Here is a 14,144-nt window from a genome sequence, read left to right as displayed (position 1 = left end):
CAGTCATTGATCAGTTGACCGATCATACTCTTGTGTGTGGCCAGTCGCAGACTGAAGGCACGAGAAACCTCCATACTTCCAGATGTTACTAAATGAATCTGAAATCGTGAACCATTTATATAAATTATTCATATAGCGTCTTTTTTTCCACGTGCCATAGTTAGTAACTTATGGGGATCATTTATCTAACCGTTGTAAAGTAGAACTGGCTTAGTTGTCCATAGCAACCAATCAGATTCCTCCTTTCATTTTCCAAAGGAGCTGTCCAAAATAAAAGGTGGGATCTGATTGGTTGCTATGGGCAACGAAGGCAGTTCTACTTTACACCAGTTTGATAAATGACCCCAATAGTTTATAAGGCTGAAAAAAGACAGCCATCCATCCCCTTCAGCCTGTTATCCTGCAAAATTGATCCTGATGAAGACAAAAAATAAAAATCCTTTCGGACTGCAGTCAGGCATTCAGGATAACTCCCTGTCTAAACGACCCTTCTTCAGAAATCTAGTAACTGCAATCGTAGTTGATGGTGATTTTATGACTAAATATAAACCTAAATCTGCATCTTCAATTCGGAATTTCCCCTTTTCTGTGGTACGTATGTTCACTTATCCTTTTCACTTTAGTAGATGAATGATATGTGAAGAGCTGATGATGTCAGGGGGCTGGTTGCTTTGTGTCGACCCCTCAAGGGGGCAGGGTGTCTCATAAAACCGGCATGAAAAGAGGAGGTTGTTACCAATTACAAGAAACCACTGTGAGCTAATGTGATGGATTACAGTGGTATAAATAACTTATAAGCCGCACGTTGCTGCCAGCCGCTCGCACCGCTCTGGGGTCACGCCACCAGTGTGTGTATTTTATTAGGTCTTGGGAACAGTCACTGTTATCTATACCCAAAGTTGTGTTAAAAAAAATAATAATAATCTACCCGTATTAACAGCTCTTTTATAGCCATCCTGACCTTTCACACGGAGGTCAACCTGCGGAGTCTGGTCAGAAAGGACTGCTCCGGCATTTTATACACTTTATTAAGGCCTCTTTTACACGGCCGTGTGTGTCCCATGTGCCCATATTGCGGTCCGCAATACACGGGGCGTCGGCCGTGTGCATTCCGCATCACGGATGCGGACCCATTCACTTGAATGGGTCCACAAATACGGAGATGCGGTGCAGAACGGAAGCACTATGGAGTGCTTTTGTGGGGTTCCATTCCGTTTCGCAAAAAGATAGAACTTGTTCTATCTTTTTACAGAACGGACGGATTGCGGACAACATTCAAGTGAATGGGTCCGCAGGCGGCTCAACCACGGTCGGTGCCCATGCATTGCGGTTCGCAGCACGGCCACGGGCTGCACAAGAGGCCTAAAAGAACAGGGTGTCCTGAGACTAACCTTAGGTACACAGATGTCATATGTAGATATACACACACCTTGTAATTTGACTGGAAGCAGTTTTTGCAAAGCAGCTACTATTGATCGGCGTCCCAGTTGACTGTATTAAAAGTCAGGAAACTTTGCTTGCTTTAGTTATATCTTTTGGCGACCGATTTGGGATTGTCCCCCTCAGTACCAGCAGAGCAGCTCATAGTTACCTAGCTGTGTACCGGTTGCTGTGTGCTAATCAATAAAGTATGGTTATTAATGTCCAGATGAGCAATCGCCACTCGTGCCACTGATAATACTGAGTGATCAAGAATGAATGACTTTTTTGTTGAAACATATTCTACATTTTTCATGCTGGCACCTGGATCTGCATGTAACTGCATGTAATTACAAATTGAATACAGCCAGTGAGCTATTCAATAAAATGTGTCTGTATAGCGCCACCTGTTGTTTGCTCTTTTCCTTAGTTTCTTTTGGTCTGTCTCACTGAGCCCGTCAAACATGCTCATTTTAAATCTTAAACAGCCATATCTTCTGTCAGTTACAGGGAGAGAGCTGCAGCAGAAAGGACACGGCCTCCTGAGCTGTCAGGCTGAGGTTAATCTAGCAGAGCAGTTGGAGCAGTGAATGTGGAGATCTCTGCATGTACTATATGATGTCTGATTTTTCATTTTTTACATCCGTCATGATAAAACCTTTTTAAAAGGGTATCCCATGTCAGATATTGAAGGCATATCACTTTTCCCTGAGCTAGTGGGTGGAGATGCTCTGATGTCTCTCATACATTGCACACATAGAGAAGAGGAGATCCTGCAGCCAAACCTCAGAAGCTTCATCATGGAGGACATTATACCACAGTACAGCGCATCTCCCTCTCCCCCTCTCCCTCTCTCCCCCCTATGTGCACCAGCTGTTACCTCTTTAATTTTTATCAGTAGATTCAGGGTTATCAGTGTCGGAAACAGGGTAGAGGTGGAAAGGAGCCTGATAAGTGGAGAAAAAGGCGTTTTTCTTTAATACAATCGATTACAGAGTTTCTGATCTTCGCCTGCACTGTTGATTAATGGGGAAAATTGTAAGCAGTAATTATTCTTCGAAGGAGTTGGACACGTTTCCCAAATGTTCTTAACCTGCATACTGTATGTGAACATGCTGTTATTTCACCTCAGCTACTGAGCACAAGGCCACTGCCTGTCTGTGTGCGGGCTAAATACTGTTGTCCTATAGCCGCCATGGGCAGTGGTCACGTGATGTACCTCTTGGCTGTCTCCAGATGTATCCCCTTTACATGCAATGGACAGTAGTAGCAAAAGTGGTGACATGAGTAATTCAGGCCACAGCCGCCAGCCTGAGTTAGAAGTATATTGTACCGCAGCATGCAGTCTATGGGCATTAAAGGAAACCTGTCACCAGGATTTTGGGTATAGAGCTGAGGACATGGGTTGCTAGATGGCCGCTAGCACATCTGCAATACCCAGTCCCCATAGCTCTGTGTGCTTTTATTGTGTAAAAAAAACTATTTGATACATATGCAAATTACCCTGAGATGAGTCCTGTCCCTGACTCATCTCATGTACAGGACTCATCTCAGGTTAATTTGTATATGTATCAAATCGTTTTTTTTACACAATAAAAGCGCACAGAGCTATGGGGACTGGGTATTGCGGATGTGCTAGCGGCCATCTAGCTACCCATGTCCTCAGCTCTATACACAAAATCCCGGTGACAGGTTCCCTTTAAGGAAAGTTAGTGGTCAACCCCTTTAAGTAATTTGATGCTTTTCTCAGCCATTTCTCCACTTTTTGCTTATATGCTTTCCCCTTCCCATAAACCACCTTTTACCTTGACAACCATGGTTTTCCAACCAAAAATCGGGCTGTTCTTTTTCTTCCCATCTTCCTTGTAGACATAGTCGGGCCTTGCGAGGAAAGGTTTCATGCAGTGGTTGGGTGTAATCACTGTACCTTTACATGAGAAGGTCAGGAATATTTGCCTGGGTCACTGTAGTCTTGCAGTTATAAGGGTTGACTATTTCTAGGGTGTCATTGGCAGTGCCATCTGTTCTCAGTCTCTAGTGGCCTGCTGTGTGTAGTAGTTTGTCAGTAATGGAGCAAGTGCGGCCTATGTTCATGATGTGGAAACCTATAACCATTATGGTTCTGGGGAAGAGGGGGTTAAACGAGCTCTAGTTCTGGTCCTACTGATCCATGACTGTGGCGGCGGAGTTCTCCAAGCACTGGACCTGTGAGACCGGGAGGGTTATTTTTATTTGGCGGATCACTCGGCTCTGCAGTGAATTAATAGCTGTGATGCCAGGCTGGGTGGGGCACTTTACACGGCAGAGGTTGCCATGTGAACGCTCCACTGCAGGCTCCACACTGAAATATTCAAGGAAAATTAACCTAGTTTGATGTGGAAAGTGAAGTGAAAACCTGTGAAGAAGCTCATCATGTCATGCTTCTGCAGAACATTCATTGTAGGATCCTGATTTCACAAGGTGGTCATTTCCAGTTATTGGGTCTGAACGGACGGTACTTCGGTGGCACCTAGAACAGTTCTCGAGCAAGGAATCAAAGTATGTGCAATTGAACCAACGATAAATGATAAAATGGAAGAACGAAAACCTTTCCATTGTGTTTAACCACTCCTATGACCACCTTAAAAAGGGGTATGGGTGGTCACTAAGAGGTTAATACAGCTTTTTCTTGGCCGGCTGCTCTGTCTTCAGGGTAACCATTATATAAATTGCTTTTTTTGAATTTCTCATTTGCTCTGTCTTACTGAATATTCTGATCACATACTGTACTGCAAATTGATTTTAGAATTTTCTAATTTTTTTAAGTGACCCCTCGAGAGAAAGCGATCAGTGTGATTACTGCTGTCTAGGGGAACCTAATCCTAGGAGGGGGAGCCATTGACATCTTTCTTTACTCCATGAAGTGGCTTTACTAAGCTTCACGACAAAATAATCTGGAAAGACCAGGCGTGCTGTGTATGCGGGTCTTCTGACCGGCAGTGTGCAGAGCTGTACCAGTCTCTGGCTCTGCTGCTACAAGTCTATTTTTACAAGTTGCATCATCCTTGCTGCAGAGCACAGTAGTCTTCAGGGATTCACTGTTCTTTTCACTTGTCTTGAGCAGAGAGCCGCGTTTGATGTCATAATTGGCATCTTTCTTAATATACAATTACACACCTCCATCTTGATCGATCTATCCATCCATCTAGGCATTTATCTAGCTATTGATATACAGTGACTACCTACAATATCTATCTACAATGACGATATCTATCTACAATGCCTACCTACAATATCCATCTAGAGTGTCTATGTATGATATCCATCTAGAGTGTCTATGTATGGTATCCATCTAGAGTGTCTATGTATGGTATCCATCTAGAGTGTCTATGTATGGTATCCGTCTAGAGTGTCTATGTATGGTATCTGTCTAGAGTGTCTATGTATGGTATCTGTCTAGAGTGTCTATGTATGGTATCTGTCTAGAGTGTCTATGTATGATATCCATCTAGAGTGTCTATGTATGGTATCCATCTAGAGTGTCTATGTATGGTATCCGTCTAGAGCAGTGTTTCCCAACCAGTGTGCCTCCAGCTGTTGCAAAACTACAACTCCCAGCATGCCTAGACAGCCAAAGGCTGTCCAGGCATGCTGGGAGTTGTAGTTTTGCAACAGCTGGAGGCACACTGGTTGGGAAACACTGGTCTAGAGTGTCTCTGTATGGTATCTGTCTAGAGTGTCTATGTATGGTATCCGTCTAGAGTGTCTATGTATGGTATCCATCTAGAGTGTCTATGTATGGTATCTGTCTAGAGTGTCTATGTATGGTATCTGTCTAGAGTGTCTATGTATGGTATCTGTCTAGAGTGTCTATGTATGGTATCTGTCTAGAGTGTCTATGTATGGTATCTGTCTAGAGTGTCTATGTATGGTATCTGTCTAGAGTGTCTATGTATGGTATCTGTCTAGAGTGTCTATGTATGGTATCTGTCTAGAGTGTCTATGTATGGTATCTGTCTAGAGTGTCTATGTATGGTATCTGTCTAGAGTGTCTATGTATGGTATCTGTCTAGAGTGTCTATGTATGGTATCTGTCTAGAGTGTCTATGTATGGTATCTGTCTAGAGTGTCTATGTATGGTATCTGTCTAGAGTGTCTATGTATGGTATCTGTCTAGAGCATGGATGTCAAACTCATGGCCCTAGATGTATCTGTCTAGAGTGTCTATGTATGGCTGCATAGAGTTTCTAGTTGGTATCTGTCTAGAGTGTCTATGTATGGTATCTGTCTAGAGTGTCATGTATGTATCTGTCTAGAGTGTCTATGTATGGTATCCGTCTAGAGTGTCTATGTATGGTATGTCCAAGCATGTGTCAATGATGGCCCTCAGATGTTGCAACTCTATTCCATAGCGTATCCCGTCTATGGAGTGTGTATGGTTTCAACGCTAGAGGTCTACGTATGGTATCCCTGTCTAGAGTGTCTATGTATGGTATCTGTCTAGAGTGTCTATGTATGGTATCCGTCTAGAGTGTCTATGTATGGTATCCGTCTAGGTGTCTATGTATGGTCTTCTAGAGTGTTATGTATGGTATCGTCTAGAGTGTCTATGTATGGTATCTGTCTAGAGTGTCTATGTATGGTATCCATCTAGAGTGTCTATGTATGGTATCTGTCTAGAGTGTCTATGTATGGTATCTGTCTAGAGTGTCTATGTATGGTATCCGTCTAGAGTGTCTATGTATGGTATCTGTCTAGAGCATGGATGTCAAACTCATGGCCCTCCAGATGTTGCAAAACTACAACTCCCATCATTCCCTGATAGCTGTAGTATGCCCAAGCATGATGGGAGTTGTAGTTTTGCAACAGCTGGAGGGCCACGAGTTTGACATCCCTGGTCTAGAGTGTCTATGTATGGTATCTGTCTAGAGTGTCTATGTATGATATCTGTCTAGAGTGTCTATGTATGATATCTGTCTAGAGTGTCTATGTATGATATCTGTCTAGAGTGTCTATGTATGATATCTGTCTAGAGTGTCTATGTATGGTATCTGTCTAGAGTGTCTATGTATGGTATCTGTCTAGAGTGTCTATGTATGGTATCTGTCTAGAGTGTCTATGTATGATATCTGTCTAGAGTGTCTATGTATGGTATCTGTCTAGAGTGTCTATGTATGGTATCTGTCTAGAGTGTCTATGTATGGTATCTGTCTAGAGTGTCTATGTATGATATCTGTCTAGAGTGTCTATGTATGATATCTGTCTAGAGTGTCTATGTATGGTATCTGTCTAGAGTGTCTATGTATGGTATCTGTCTAGAGTGTCTATGTATGGTATCTGTCTAGAGTGTCTATGTATGATATCTGTCTAGAGTGTCTATGTACGATATCTACTCTATAAAAAAATATATATATATCTTGGATACGGAGTTATCCCAAAAAAATAACAGATTGTTATAAATATTTTTTGTTGGATGGCCAGTCTTATCTGTCTTGATCAGCGTCACATAAATATGGGTTAGTCACATCGTCTTGAGTGGTCAGGTACAAGGGTAATAATTTCACTCCCAAGCACATCTTCTTCTCTGAGTTAGTAAGGACATGTATATCAGACTATTTATACTGGTGCAGTACTATTATGCGTGCCGTTACTGCACAGCTGTATGCCTCTGATTTCATGCCGAGGTAAATATAATTTGTTTTTTACACCCATTGCATATGCTCCATCAGATATAACAGGACTACTCTGAAAGCATTAGTTCTGTATATTGGCTCCATAAAATGGTGTCATATGGAGCACCATACAGCAGCACACAGATGCCTGTGTCTAGGTGGTCCTTCTTACTACCTCAGTGGACATAGACCACCAGTTTAGGGACTTGTGCGTGTCATGGCTTTAAATAACCCGAACTCCCAGCGTTATTACATGGGTAGTAATGTGCTTGTCCTTCTCAATGGCAGCGGTATGATAAAACCAACCATTCTTACTTTAGCTCCTTTTTTCCTACATGTCGTTTGCATAGTCCTCCATGAATTTGATGCTATTAAGTTATATCTACCCCTAACACATCAACACGAGAAAATATTAGGTATTGCATTGTTCTGTTTTGGTCCCTCAAACTTTTATCTAGCTATTTCAATCTGTCCTTGGGGTGTAGGAACCAATATGTCTTCCATAAGATTGTAATTCATCCTGGCTGAATTCTGGACTGTTAGAATGGATAGTAACTATAATGGAGGCCAGAGGTATTCTTTATAAGCATTAAAACTGCCCCACAAGGCAAATCAACGAGATTCTCAGTAAAAAAAGAAATAATACAAATAAAAATATTGTTAGAATTTGTAGGAAAGAGTTTGAATATTTCTAAGATAGCTCTGTCATTGACAGCTGTGAGAGGTTCAGAAATCATAGATACTCTGCTACTCAATACTACACACCGCCCTAGATGTTCTATTTCAAGTTTTAGCTTTTAGAATGTACTAAATGTAAATTCTAGGGCTTTTCTCCTTTTTTTTTTTTTTTTTTTTTTTGAGGTAGGAAAGAAGGAACTTTTCTGGCTGTGAATCATCGATGTTCAGTTCTCTACAACTAAGAAAAGTTGAAGTGTTCTAGATCAAGAGTCCTTTTCTTCTTGGCTTTATCAGATACCGTAATTGACATAAAAGGCATCTCAAATTGCTGTATTCCACATTCAGTAGATTTGCAGAACTTGAATTTCTGTTAACATTGGGTGGCAAGCCCAGATAAAGCTTGTAATCGTGTTTCTCCTGTAGCTGTCGAGAAACCGTGGCAATTGACAGCGCACCCCCCTGGTTTGGCTCTGCCATGCTACCAGCTCTCAGATGCCAGGTGGAAACCAAGCCTTAGGACCCATTTGAAAGGGATCCATTAGAATTGAGTTGGTGTGGAGAAAGTACTTTTCTTTTTCTGTACTATTACATGGCGTTTTTGTTGAATTTACGTAATGTTTCCGGACGTGTTATTCAGTTTCCCTTAGCCCTGTCCGTTACAACTGGTGCTTTGGAATATCTGAAGGTCCAGTGGTTTATTCATTGTTTGGATCTGCTCAGAAGGACCTAGAGAATTTCTGTAAAATTTATGATTAAGGCACATCATTTAACTACACTTGATTTCTGCTGTTGTGGGGGTTGTCCGTTCACTTCCAACAGGTCTCACTTTCTCACTTTCTTACATGAGGTGGCAGCCTTATTGGATTGCTGGTGGGAACAATAACTGCAATAACAATATCTAAGTGCCCTTCCTAGAAAAAAAAAATCATGACATCAGCAATTTTTTTTGCTCTGTGTACCACCCTGCTCTTTCCTGTTCCTTCCATCATGTTTGTATGGTTTTCTTGACAAGTTAGATATGTTACTCATGGGTCTTTTACTGTTCATTCACCTTTAATTGTTTTTGCTCACGTTACATTTTGGTTTTTAGGTCTGTTTCACACTGCAATTATGAGGCTAGGCAGAGAACGGCCTTCTGGAGCTGTCTAGATCCGTCATTGCCGGATGTTACTGGAATGCATGCTGGCCCCTACTGGCTGTAATGGGGGTCTGGCAGAGATCCTGCTGCTACCTGAAAAATATGCCGCTGCAGGCATAATGGCAGTGTCAAACAGGCCTAAACTGATTATATTTTATTCTTGTATTGTTCATATGAATGTTCTAGACCAGTGACTTCATGTAAACTTCAACCAATGTTCCTTTGTCAATCTCATATTTTACGCTGACATAAAAATCAACGTTTGGTGGCCGCACAGCCTCTTGTGTAAACTGTGGATGTGCTGCCCATAATAAGGATAGGTATGGGGACAATAATACAAACATGGTGCCGAAGAGTCCTTGATTCGTCGGTGTAAATTAAAGTAAATGAGTGGGCAGATTTTCTAACCACATCAATGGGCCTTAAAGGGGTTGTGCAAGAATGGGTGGGGTGGAGTTGCCGAACTTGGCCCAACCTGTAAAGGGAAGCTTCCTTACCCGATTCCCGGCGCCGGCTCATGCTCCTTTTCCTCCCGCCCTGCGATGCTCCACTGAACTCGCTGAGAACATCTGATTTGACATTGCCTGCAGCCAATCGTTGGCCACAGTGGTGATTGGCTACCCTTACATCATGACATATGGTCACATGACGCAAGGGAATCCAGTCACTGCTACAGGCAGCGATTGGCTACAGGCGATGTCAAATCAAATGTTCTTAGAGAGGGAGCCCAGCGGAATATCACAGGCTGAGAGGAATAGGAGCTGGTAGCCAGTGGCGGGAAGTAGGTAACTATGATTCCCTTTACAGGTCCAGCCAAGGGGGAGGGGGGGGAGGTTTGCCAAAACTCCCACCACTCTTGTACAACCCCTTTAAAGGCCTAAATTAGTGATGGTCATCCTAAACCCTCATTTTGTTAGCAGCATCGGTTGACAATCTAGATTGTATGAGGAACCATGGGCTCTTTCCTGATATATAATGTTGGTGAACGATGGGGTCAGTTTTTGTAAAATTATTTTGTTCTTTCAGGAGATAAGGTGCCACCAGAGGTGTCTGGCATTGGCTTCTCCTCTCTCCCATTAAAAACACACACACACATTTGGCTGAACCGAGCATGTATGTCTATTGGATGAGTCGGAGAGAGCTGTTAGTCAAATGAATCAATCGGCTGACTGCTATTGAAGGTGCATGAACACTTCTAGACTGTGTTCACGTTTATGTTGAAGACTCTTTTTTTAAATTGACATAAACCTTGATGGAACCCAGCAGATCCTCTAATAAGTCAAGGGGGTCTGTTGGCTGCTGGTGGTATGTTTTACTATGGATCTGGTACTGCATTGTGAATGGAGATATGAACAGAGCCTACATTTACACCAGAGCCTGCTGTGTTGGGTGGAAACCTGAGAACTTGTTATTCTGGTGTCTTTTATTGATCACAAATTTAGGGTCCATTCACATGTCCGCAACGTGTTTTGCGGATCCGCAAAACACAGACAGTGACAATGTGCGTTCCGCACTTTGCCGGCACTAATAGAATATGCCTATTCTTGTCCGCAATTGCGGCCAAGAATAGGACATGTTCTATTTTTTTCGGGAACGGAATTGTGGACCCAGAAGTGTGGGTCCGCAATTCCATGTCTGGGCAGCACATCGGAACGAAATTGCGGACGTGTGACTGGACCCTTTATAGTGAGGTTTTTGTGTCATGGATCCACAAAATAGGGACACCTTCCGTTATTGTTGTCTTCAATATGGACAGGAATAGGACATGTTCTATAATTTGCGGACAGCACATGAATGAGGCTTTTTTGTGGACCCATAGAAATAAATGGATTTATGTGCAATCTGCAAAAATTACGGATTGGACACAGATCCAAAATACGGTCATGTGCATATAGCCTTGCGCTGCTCAAATCCTAAAAACTAATGTGTGAGTGTTCCTATATACCACTTTACCAATATCATGCTCCCTGTGTACCATAAGGGGGACTTGGAGAGCCAACAGTTTAGCAGCCCCATGTCTGTCTGTAGCTCAGGTCTCAAGCACTCAACCATATCCGTTTTGTGGTACGCAGATACCTGCTGTGTGCATCCGGACAAGAATAGGACATGGTCTATAATTTGTGGTACAGCCACACGGATGACATCTGTCTGCATTTTTTTGCCTCTCCATAGAAATGAATGGGTATTTGTGCAGTCCACAAAAAATGCGTATCGGTTGCGGACGGAAAACTCAGTTACGAGGCCTTGGAGGACATTGTGGCCACCGATGAATTATAAGAACCAAAACTTCACTAGTGACCACTGTATTCCCTTAATTTTCCGATTTTGTAGTTATTTTGTCCTATATTTCAGCAGATGCGCTTTATGTCTGGTACACGCTTGCTGCTGCCCTGTCGGTATGTCCTCTTTATGAGGCATCACAGGCACATAAAAGCTCTCTGATGACAAGGATGTAGGTGGAAGGACAATAACGCAGTGGTACAACGCCTTCATGCTTGGTAGCATAATCCTAATTAACAAGAAGGGCCCTGTTCAGCTCCATAGCAGGAGGAAGATGTTGTGTAGCCTGGCTAACCTCCTTTGCCACTCACCCACACTGCCATGCTGCTGGGTATTTCATGAGAGATCTTTATCTGTGGGTCTGTGGGCGCGAGTCAGAGGTGAGGGCAGCAAGGTAAGAGCCTTTTAACTGCCGAAGGGTAGCCATAGCGATGGCAGGCTGGAAGGAATTAGACATCCCAGACTGTGCCAATGCAGTGTCAGAGCATGGGTGTGCCACACTCTTCATTTTGGAGGGGGGGGGGGGGGGATTATTGAGTGCGAGCACCTTTTTGGAGGATTTCTCACTTGGTTCTACTCATTACCTTGACTTCATTGGACTGACTCGAAGCCTGCGTTCCTAGGAATCCCTCCCTCTAAAAGCTGCTGTAACACAGATCGGAGGCTGCCACTGGTTATCTGACTTGTCCATTTTTGCTACCTTGAAGAGCTGAAAGAGTTAAGAGCGTGAGGGGGCGATTCTGGAGGAATGCGCCTTTCATGTGAGTTGAATATTTCAGAATATGAGGAGAGAAGACACTAAGGGGAGAATACAGTTCCATCCCTCGCCCCGCACGTTCTGTGCAGGTTAGCAGAACACACTGCAGTCACTTGTTTTTCTCGGCAGGAAGCAGCAATGCCGATCCCTTCCTAAGAGGAATTTATTTCTTATTTAGAAAAGGAAGCCTTCTCGCTACCCAGGAAATGGCTTTCCTTGTGCGTTGCTATGCCAACTGCCTGCAGCCATGGTCCTCCAAAGTAAGCACAATAATGTCATTATATTGGCGTATTGGCGAGGAGGGGGATAGTGTCTGTGTGTCTGTGCGTTGCAGGAATGCGAGAGACTCTTTGGGGTAGAGATGCGCTTGTTGGATTTGGGAGGGATGCCGATCATGAAATGAAACGTCTGTCAATGTCACCCTGCTATGATTCATTGTGCAAACTGTAGCAGAGCCCACTGGTCAGTGATCAGACCGCATCGTTAGCATCCAGGGAGGAGGTCCTTCAGCAGCCCTGGGCCCCCTCCCATACACACACACACGTACATACATGCATTAGCTGCTACCACACTATGTAATGTTGCAGTGCTCAGCTGCTCACTTTAGGGCTGTCTCCTATTCGGACTAATCCAATCCAATATTAAGCCTTTTGGAAAGGACTCTGTGGGCGGTCAGCCATTTTTTTTCCTTTTCCTTTTTTTTCCTCTTCTCTTCACCCCTCACCCCCGCCACTTCCAATCCTCCCCCTCCTCCTCCTTCTCCTCCTCTTCTTTTCCTCCTATTCTTCAGTTTCGGCTATGGTCTCGCTTCTCTGAAAGAATGCTGGATGGATAAGATTTCATTAGTCACTTTGCATTCAGAGATGCTGGGGCTCCCGGCATTGTGAAACATGGAGACAGATGCTGTGGTGAGGACTGCTTTGCTGCATTCGGAGCTGATAAACCTCCCCGCGCTTCCCAGCTCATCCGTTATCCCTGTGCCTCGGATGCTGTTGAGGTGGTTGCTCTTCCCTGCCTTTGCCTGCATGACCGTGGATGTGGTTCCCGTCGTCCTTCAGAAATTTACACACCATGTTTAAATTCATCCGGGCCCGTGTTACCTCATTATGAAACCTCTTGCGTTCTCATCTAGCCATGGAATTATGGGCCAGCAGGAGAAGCACTATGTGAGTACGAGTATTTGCCTGTGGAATTTCATAAATCAGAACTTGATCGCCTCGTTTTATGTGGCTTTTTTATTTTTTTCTTGATGCCTCGGTGCTGTGAAATTCAGCTTTACACTGGTAGGCGTCGAGTGACAGCAGATGGTACGTGTTGATTGGGAGCTTTTACTTATTTCAAGTGTTTCCTTAGCAACAGAAGAGCCCAAAGGCCGTCCTATTCCCCCAATATTTTCCTGTATCTTTGTATAGAAGTCTGGACATATAGTATATTCAGTATATTATGTGATTGGTTGCTTTCTGCCTATTATTTTCAGTTTTTTCAATTGATATCTAAGAAACTGGTATTTCCTCTCCACTAAAGAGTCAGCTTTGTTCCTAGATTTATCAGACTGATGTCCTCCATGTGCCCCCCGACAGATGAAACCTCATAATCTCTTCAGTCTGTCTCCTCCTCCCTTTCCATATACTCTGCTTTTTCTTTTCTATTGCGTTTATAATCCATTTAATAAAAAGTAGCCGGTTTGTCATCTGACAAGTTTTAGTAGAAACTCCCCCCACCAAGGAGGAGAATTGTGGGTGAGGATAGAATGACATGTTTTATGCCGCCTGGATGCCTATATCCATATTCCCTCTGCCTGGAAATGCACTTAATTCTGCTTCATTTACACTTTTAATTTCCACCCTAGCTTCTCGATACCCCGGCTCTAACCTCTGTCGTGATAAATGCAGTGCAAGTAATGGCGTGATTTCAGATGTAATCGGCTAAGGCTCTTGGTAGCACAAGGGTTAATTAAGCCTGTGCTCCTGAATTATAATTGATCCCATGAGTCAGCGCCACTTTTGTCACACAGTAATCCCCATGTTTGCTGAAACGCGTAGACAGGCAGAACATCAAATTCTTCAAATGAGGTCCACACTGGTGGGCTGGAAATCTGCAGGCTGTCTGGGCAGGGGCGATCATCTACCTAGACATTTTGGTATGGGATTGGCATCTACGTCTGGAAACAGATCTGGGTTAGGAGAATTGGTGTGGTTTACCATGTGAGTGTGGCTCTGCA

General features: G+C 43.5%; 1 protein-coding gene across 12 annotated transcripts in view; it reads left to right on the top strand.

The window, feature by feature from the left end:
* Window positions 1-14,144, top strand: part of RAPGEF2 (Rap guanine nucleotide exchange factor 2) — a 246,713-nt gene that overhangs the window by 167,862 nt on the left and 64,707 nt on the right. The window contains exon 1 of one of the 12 annotated variants that reach the window (XM_044300005.1): window positions 12,336-13,089. The exons of the other annotated variants lie outside the window; for them this stretch is intronic. Within the exon in view, the coding sequence (XP_044155940.1) occupies window positions 13,030-13,089 (60 nt within the window). The 5' untranslated portion in view covers window positions 12,336-13,029. Of the gene's footprint in view, window positions 1-12,335; window positions 13,090-14,144 lie in introns of those variants that run through there. 12 annotated transcript variants of the gene reach the window in all.

This window comes from Bufo gargarizans, chromosome 1 (genome assembly GCF_014858855.1).
Source record: "Bufo gargarizans isolate SCDJY-AF-19 chromosome 1, ASM1485885v1, whole genome shotgun sequence".
Lineage (NCBI taxonomy): Eukaryota > Metazoa > Chordata > Amphibia > Anura > Bufonidae > Bufo > Bufo gargarizans.
This window is presented reverse-complemented; position numbering and strand designations above follow the sequence as displayed.